The sequence below is a fragment of the Vulpes vulpes genome, chromosome 2, assembly GCF_048418805.1.
Source record: "Vulpes vulpes isolate BD-2025 chromosome 2, VulVul3, whole genome shotgun sequence".
Lineage (NCBI taxonomy): Eukaryota > Metazoa > Chordata > Mammalia > Carnivora > Canidae > Vulpes > Vulpes vulpes.
The window spans coordinates 76,678,156-76,686,925 of record NC_132781.1 but is presented as its reverse complement, the minus strand read 5'-3'; the positions used below and the strand labels follow the sequence as shown (position 1 = coordinate 76,686,925).

Genomic DNA, 8,770 nt, shown 5'->3' with positions numbered 1-8,770 from the left:
ACCAGCTTCTAAAGTTGATGTTAACAAAAGCAGGAGCGAAGCCTCTGAAGCCTCTTCTAAAGCGCTGTCTCACTTTAATCCTCATACAGCTCTGGGACACAGTAGGTTCTAACAAGATTAAAGAAAAAAAGTTGTATAGTAGAGCGGTATGTCAGCCACCCGGTTTCGTTCTAGGGCCCGTGACCACCAGGGGAAGGCGACCTCCTCACACCAACGTTAGTGACATGCTTACGTCAGTGTAGTCTAACGATTACTGTTCTCTGCAAACAGCAGCGCTGCGTCTCCCGGCGGCTCTGTGCGGTTCCCCCGTGCAGCAGCCCTGCCAGGGAGTAAACAGCCTCTTACAAGTAGCAGTAGCACACACTGAGGAGTTGCTTTTGGAAACTTCTAAGGAGTTCTCCAGCCATCGTAACAAGGGCCGTTACAGGGTAGTAAACACGATGCCTGTGTGTGAAAATAAAACTCTTCAGAGAAATTTCAGGTTAAGTCCCCAGACTATACCTTTAGTCCGTCCCCTACTACTGCTTTCCATTGTTATACACACAGCAGCCAAGTAGTTACATTCTACCTTCTTCCTGGAACAAAAAGGATAATTTCTTGTTAGAAAGTAGCTGGGACCATCCCAGCCTGGGCCTAGTAGCAGTGGTCCGGCGGGAGAACCAGCTAGATACTTGAATAACAGCGTAGCTTTCTGAGGCACCACAATCTTGTAACAGGACAGAACTACTCAAAGAATTTGGTAGCTCAGACTTGAAGCTACAAGGTACAAATGGCTAATACTGTTATACTCTACTGCTGAATAAAAGAAAAGAAAATGTCATTGGTATTGATTTTAAAATATTTAATAGTCTTCCTTTAAAATCCAAAATAACGTGATTCTTACAAGTTATGTGCCACATAAAGCAGGTGTTATTTTTTGAGAAATGCAGGTGATACTGAAAAACATAGCACTGAGGTATTTTTTATTTTTAAAATTGAATAAGGAAACAAAGTCTGGATCTAATTATTTTTACATTTACCAAAAGAAAACAAAACAAACAACAAAAAAACAACCAATGCTACTGCTTGGCTCTTTTGCTAGGATTTTAGGTTCTGAATACATTACAAAAGTCTATGGGAAAGCATTATAATAATAGTACATGTGGTTTTAAAAAACTATGCACATCATAACCTGGAGAAATGATCATACACCAAGAGGCCTGAGTGGAGGTAGGCTAATAAAAACATTTTACCTCTTCTCAAAGGACAGCTCTGAAAAACAAGTGCAACCAATTGTAACACCAAATTGAAATGGCAATCAATATTAAGTTGGTAACAAAATGATCCACATTTTATATAATATTGTATTTCTAAACACAGCTCATGAAAATCATCAGAAAACCTAATGTAGCACCATTGAAACCATTCGCTATCCCTTCTTGCTTCTGTGCAATTTAGGATTTGGGCAGAAGACAATACCTACCTAGGAAATGTCAGTCTCGTTTTTGTAAATCAATTTGGATTTCAGTTAAATGTTTGCTTTAGGAAAAGTGTAGGTATTCTTAAGATCGGCTAGCCACTTATAACTCTACTCTTCTGGAAGTTAAGAACAATGGGCTACATCTAATTTTTATTTAAAACCAAGAACCAAGCAGTAAGGACAGAAATGTCAAGAGTTGCACACCAAGAACCACACAGAACATTAGAAAGAGTTTGGTGTATGTTTTTTACAGCCACTAACTGATGTTAACAATTAAAAATTTACAAAGATAAAACTTTTTTTTGCACTAACTGGTTTCAGTACAGCACTGAATGTGACTCATCTTTGGGCTTCAATCTCTACATAGAGTGAATGTGCAAGTGCCATACTGAGGCCCTTCCCCAACTTACGCCATACTAAAATAGATCTCAAAATAATTCTAGAATGGTCTGAGAATTACAGCTGTTCTGGCTGACATGAAAAAAAGAAAAAAAAAAAAAAAAAACCAAAGGACATTTCCTGGCCAACTTTTTTTGCTTCATGATGATTGTCTAGTTACATAGAATACATCAGTCTAAGCATAATAGAGTTTTCCTTCCATTTTAACTCGAGTACTGGCACAACCCTTGCCAGCAGTGAATTTGCACCAGTTACAGACCAACTCAAAACACACATAAAACATTTGTCATTTTTAAAGCGATGTCACAGTTTGTTTCCTCAAAAATTTAAAAAGCATACATTTGAAAAATCACATTTTCAATGTAACCCTCAGAGTTAAACATTTTTTACAATACTAAATCCAACTTGTGGTTGACGTGCTTTAATTACCATTCTCTAAGGGGTTCGTTCCAACAGCTAGACAGTATGCCCTGTACCTGGCCTGTGAGATTCAGGAGCTGCTCGGGGAGCCCTGGCGTGGAGAATTCTGTTCCAACACTACTAGGTAAAGAAGTATCCTCAAATTTCTAGGCTTCAAACGGTCAGACACTACTGTAGTGGACAGTGCTGTGTACGGAGGACTTTTGTTCTTAAAGGACCAAGCAAACAGTATAGTGAGCATGTAACAGTATGCTATATAAAGACAGCAAACATTTTTTTGTATAGAGTACAGTGCACATACATTTTTCCAACTATATTTAAGGACTTTAAATGGATTTTTGTATGGACATGATAGTGATGGCCATTAGAAGATGCTGATCGTCTTACTAACATTTTCCCAAATGGGCAAAACAGAGGCGATGTGTGCCATCAGTTCCATCATACTGGCCTTTGGCTGCGTTGGGGAAGCGATCATATAAAAAGTACCCATAAAATAGAAAAGGCAGCAAGTGAAACTAGAAAAAGGCTGGAGCTATACAAAGCAGATTTGGAAGGAGTTACTTTTATTTTTTCATTATTTAATTGAGAACAGGAAGGAAGTGCAAGGACCATCTGGCTTTGTCCCTCCACTGCCGTCCCGAAGTAAAACAGTTTTGGATTGGCCCAGGGAGAGTCCTCATGAAGGCTAGAGACTGAGCCCCAGATAAGAAGAGTCAGTTCTTTAAAAGATTACAAAGCAAACAAAACAAACCACAAATTAAATACATGACAATGTGAAATCACTTTGATGAGAAAACAACACGAAGATATTTTAAAATATAAATAAATACATTTAGCCATTTTCATTCAAGAAACCCAGAGAACTGCTTTCAAAGCAATTGCATCTTTAAAAATCACTTTCTAAATTCTTCCATAAATACTCACTATTTTGATTGTCACTTAATGCAGCACCTCAGTGTTTGCTGGTGGTGGTGATGGAATTCCACTTAAACAGTCTCTTCATAAACTATATCCTATTTCACTAAAGACTGTTTCCCTAGGAAAACCCAGGCAACTTACAAAATATTGTTAAATACTCAAAGCAGAACCTGCAAAGTATTATTTTATTTACGAAAAACAAGGAATGTAGTGTTAAATTACGACAAGGGGAAAAATATGCAAAAACAGTCACACGGAAAGAAAGTTTTAATTTTTAAATGTCCACGTTGGCTTAATTTCTTGTGAGCTGTTCAATACTGTTTTAAATATCCTGAATTAATAACTATACCAACGAAATTCATCCCCACAGTTTCCACAGGGGACATTTTAAAAATAAGACCAAATTATACTTTTCTTCAACCGAAGTAGTCTTTTTCTCAGTCCTTTTTGTGCAAAAATATTACAAGAGCAATTCAAATGGAAACACTGAAATGACATGCCAACATTTCAGAGCACATTTAAAACACCCAGAATAATTCGTGAAAGTATCGTATTCTAAAATATTACTACCAATCACTTTTAGGTTAGTTCTACACATCTATTCACACTGTTGCAATTTTCCTAGACCTCTGAAAATAAACAGGCTCATTGGTCTCTTTTGGTGTCCACACAATAGGCAAGATAGGTTTACAATAGTGTCGAAATGGAACTAGGCATCTACTATCTCCTGACTCCACCACATTCAAAACCAAAGTCAAAATTCATTTGGCTACCTTGAAATCACTCCCATAAACCTGCTACGGTTCACTGGATCTAAACATTTCTCAGAAATGTGTCATTTTAAAATTTCACCTAAGTGATGATTTGGGGATCCTTTAGAAATGGTAATGCCTAAGATAATAAACTTTATCAAAATGAATAGTTGCAATAAAGTGCTTGTTACATTTCAAAATGATGCTTTCAGACTGTGGTATGTTGTTTGAAGAGTGTGTGCTATTCCTACAGAAAGGATCCCCGGGCATGAGAGTTGGGTCCTCTCACCTGTCTCAGAAAGCAGCAGCACTATCTTTTGGTAGGCTGACGATAGGCACGTTACCCATGCGGATGAGGCTATGCTAGTGCTATGGCAAAAGGGGGAGTAAATTAGAAAAGTGGGAGGCATGTGGAGGGTTCCTACTATATTCATAGTTATATACAAATATATTAAATATGCTATAAAAATAGTCGACTCTTTTCCTTTGCATTTATTTCAGAAGCTCCTTTCAGAGGAATGCTCACCCAACCCAAACAAACTTAAAAGGGTCTCTTTTCTAATCACTATTAAAATGGCAAGTGCCTTTGTGCTGTTTCTTTTCCACTATTTGAAAATTCCAATCCACTTACTCCTGGCTAGACTCACTCAGCAATAGTAATATCCAGTGTTTATACCTTCCAACACTGACTCCCAAGGACTAAGAGTAGTAGGGTCACAGATATTGGAGAGGTTATAGACTTGAATGAGTTTTACACAAATGTTCACCAACAAACTTTCAATCATCAAAGAAATAGAGGAAAAAAAGGTAGAAATGAGCAATACTAGAGTAAAATGCTATTTGCATTCCACTTTAAATAAAAGGTTTACCTCACTGTAGTGGAAACATCAGAAAACAAATCGAGTAATATCCAGTTTACAATAATTTCACCTGTGTGGAGCCAGAGAAAGTACTATTTTAAGGGGCCCCTTCCTAAGGCTTCTTGAACAGACTCCTCTCCCTCTAGCACGATGCCCTGCACTGAGCTGCGTCCCTCCGTGCCCTGAACTAACTGCAAGCAAACAGCTTTAAGGCAATGACCAGAAGACTCTAGCACTTCTGAAACCAAAAACAGCATTTTCACTATTCTGCACTGAGGATTCTATAACATACAACTATTCAGTCACTGGCATCCTTTTATTTCTAGTACATTCCTGAACCAGATTTAAGTGACAATGCAGAGCACGGGGCTCAAATCACCCCCTCAGCTTAGGACACAGTTCAGAGACTGAACGGTGGTATTTGCTCTTGTGCAATCCCCATCCCTCCTATTTGCTTTTTCTCCAATACATTCTACCCCAAAACCGGAGTAACTTTTGAGTGTCTAGGTTTGACACCACTCTTAGCAGCACTTGATCCTCGCAGTCCTCACTCGAGTTGCTGAACAACATGACAGCAGTGCCACAGCCGTCCCAAGCAGGGTGATGGCAGAGCAGCAGACCTTTTCCCATTGCTTCGAGAGAATTTCTTACCTAAAAAGTGCCACTCAGAATAAAATTATTTTCAGGAAAAAACGAATCTCCGTGAGAGTAAAGCAGAGGGAAGGTAAGGACTTTTGAGTAGCTGCAAAGTGTCTCTATTTGGTATTTCTTCATTACAGAGATTTGGGATTTTAAGGAACAACTTTGGCTACAGACATGAAGAACAGGCGAAGGCCGAGTCTTCATCAGAACACTCAAGTCTCAATGATGGCAGAGGGCGGGAGGGGTAGGGACAGCTCTGGGCCCAAGTGCAAGGAAAGCGGGAGGAAAGCACAAAAGGAACGGAAGCAGCTGGTGCTTACTAGCTCTTCGACTTCGTACGGACAAGCAGAGGGAAAGCAGCCAGCTGTTCCTCTCTATTCAGCAATCAATTCTAAGCAGGGTGAAAATGAGCTGTGAGGAACAACAGGAACTATAAAACAACATTTTATCTAACTCTCCAAATATTTATGAGGATGGAAGATACTTGAAGGAACTGTTGAGAATGTGAATAGTCTACCTACAGATTGGCCTTGTGGCTTGCCTTACGCTTTGCCTTCGTTAACCTAAGTACACAGTACTCACAGTTGACCATCTTTCCTTGTAAATATGGTATTTAGAGGATAAATCTTAATATAACAGTTCTTCAGATCTTCTGTGATCCATACCACTAGATATTGCCAATAAACAAATGAGGCACAACTCAGATATATATATGGAATGGCATGATAAGGTTGAGAAAGGCAATTTGAAAGGGGAGAAAATTAATACTGTTGCCATATTCTACTGTTGTCAATTCTGTCTATGTGCACCTATGCTCAAGTTACACACACAAACACACACTGACAACTATTCTTGACATTCATGAGAAAGTCAGAAATCTCTTCATCCAGATCATTTAGCTAGAAGAGGAGCTTCTTGATATGTTAATTACTGATTGGTATCTAGTGACACTTCCTTTGTAGAAGTGTAGGTACCAACTTTCTTTGGTTATTTTCTTTTTCACTCTAACTTCCTAATTTAAGTGTGGCCAGGTACAGTTGTCTATAGAAAGACAAAGTACATCCCTTCGGGAGGAGAGCAAAGTGGAGGACAGGAAAGTCTTAAGAACTGAGCTTAAGAGCAATTCTGTAGTAGGTTATTTTCATTGCTCAAAACCTTTTTCTGTTTAACAACCATAGTTCTGTTATACATACTCTTTTTAAGATCAATTTTGATTCATTACAGCTTGCTATTCTCCCTTTCCTCAATAATAATCTTTGATATTCTAATACGGTATTTCCATGAATCTTCCTTTGCTCTATAGTTGTAAATTTAATTATTAGTACCATAAAAATCTATAAAATGCTTTTTAAATATAATTTATGTTGGAATTTATTACCTTTAGAATCTAATATTGCCAAATGAAATCTTAGTGCATGTTTAGAAAGCATGTGAGTTACAATATTCTAGTGTTATGGTGAAGGCAAAGCCAATTCCCACTCCTTTTTTCTTTGTGGACTATCAAGATCATATTGAGAAAATATTTACAGGTAGTTCTTAACCGTCTGTTTAGCTTGGAAGGAAGATGTTGATTTAGGAAAAACAGTTGTGTGATCACATCAATGACTCTGATAGTGTTAGGATGTCACTTTTTATTTCTAAGTTACTTCTACCTCCAGTCCAAGAGACTCAAAGCAGTCTTCATAGGAACTTAGGAGAATCATAATGGCACTGACACCCACATGCTGTTAAAAATGTACTAAGGTTTCAAAACTGCTACTGAAACTAGACAATGAGTTCAAGATGGTGAATTATCACCTGAATCAAAATCAAGGCACTATGGGTTTTTTTTTCCCTCAAATAACCCTGAATCATTTCTGACTAAAAGAAGCATTGAAATTGTGAAGGATAATAAAAAGATCCCAACAAATCCTAAAAGTTAAAATTCCCACCAGTGAGAATGTTAAAAAGTGCCTAAAATCTTTTGTGTGCAAATTTTACTCCTATAACTGGAACATTCTTGAAATGACTTTCAGGCTTATTGAAAGCCGTTTACACAACTATTTCCAACTATGAACTATATCAAAATATGTGACCAAAACTTCCAACCACCTAAAATAAAGCAGTGCAAATCCTATTTTCAAACATAAATGAAAATTAATGAAATGAGGGATATTTCTGAGTAACTTGGAAATCCTGTTGTTTCAATAATTTAACCTAGAAAAAAATATCCATTCCCAGCAGCACATCATACCTCACTGAACAAACTGTGACATCACAGCCAAAGTATGAACAAAAAGCCTTGTGCCCCGGAAAAGTGAGTAGAACACTATTGTGTTGTAAACATAAGGGGAAACAGAGAACCTACTAGTTTGCACATGGTGTCAGAATCTAAGGAAATATACCTAAGAGGAGATAATGCTTTCATGCAGCTTACAAAATGTTTTGCTTTCTCTCCTTTTATCCAGACACATACATAATTTTTTTACAGCATCTGTACATAGAGAATTTGAACCACACAACATTCTGAAATTACTATCCAATCATTATCTGAAAAGGGAGAGGAAAGGGGAAAGGGGGGAGGGGGCCTACTGGGTCTACTGGACTGCCTTCATGGCATCATTGTAAGCAACCCCTGACATGACAGTGGTGTGTCCTCTGTAACACTCGAAAACAGGCACAGAACCACTAAAAGTTACTAACATTGTTAGTGCCTTTCTCATTGACTGGAGGTCATGTTTCATAGCTGAGCTTCTTAACATTTGGCAATATACTCTTTCCATCAAAAAAATAACTGGGCAAGTAAAACACTGTCAGAATTGGCTATGGCCCCATGGTCATCTCCTGCTGGCTGGTATTTAATATACATCTGTAGCACTAGGCAGCATTTTCCCTGCTAACGAATTCCAGAAACTACAACATTCAATACTGCATCTTGTGAAACTGCTGGAACTTTTCCTTCTAGCCTCAGATCATCTGAGCAACTGTTATGGGACAAGCCCTTCCTCCCCCGAGGTCCGAGAGGAGGCGTGTGCGCTACTGTGGCGGAACCTTGGAAGGATCGGTCACACTGTCAGTCCTGTGCCGGCTCAGCTGCTGCTGTTGCTGAGACTGGTGCTGCTGGTGATGCGACTGAGGGAAAGTGCTCTGTTGTAGTGGAAACGCAGCAGAGAGGATAAGCTGAGTTGAAGGATTCCCGTGGAGCAACCTTGAAGTCTAAAAGACAAACGCATTATACAATATGGCTTTACCCCAGTCACACTGATTACATTAAGATTTACTCAAGTTTTTTTTACCCTAGATAGGGACAGAATCCTTAAGTTCCACATAACCTACATCCT

General features: G+C 38.5%; 1 protein-coding gene across 31 annotated transcripts in view; it reads right to left on the bottom strand.

Annotated features, from left to right (window-relative positions):
• Positions 1-826: 826 nt before the first annotated feature.
• Positions 827-8,770, bottom strand: part of CLOCK (clock circadian regulator) — a 142,411-nt gene continuing 134,467 nt past the window's right edge. For all 31 annotated transcript variants that reach the window (XM_072748956.1, XM_072748957.1, XM_072748955.1 and 28 more), the window contains one exon: positions 827-8,645. In XM_072748956.1, the coding sequence (XP_072605057.1) occupies positions 8,466-8,645 (180 nt within the window). In that variant the 3' untranslated portion in view covers positions 827-8,465. The remainder of the gene's footprint in view (positions 8,646-8,770) is intronic.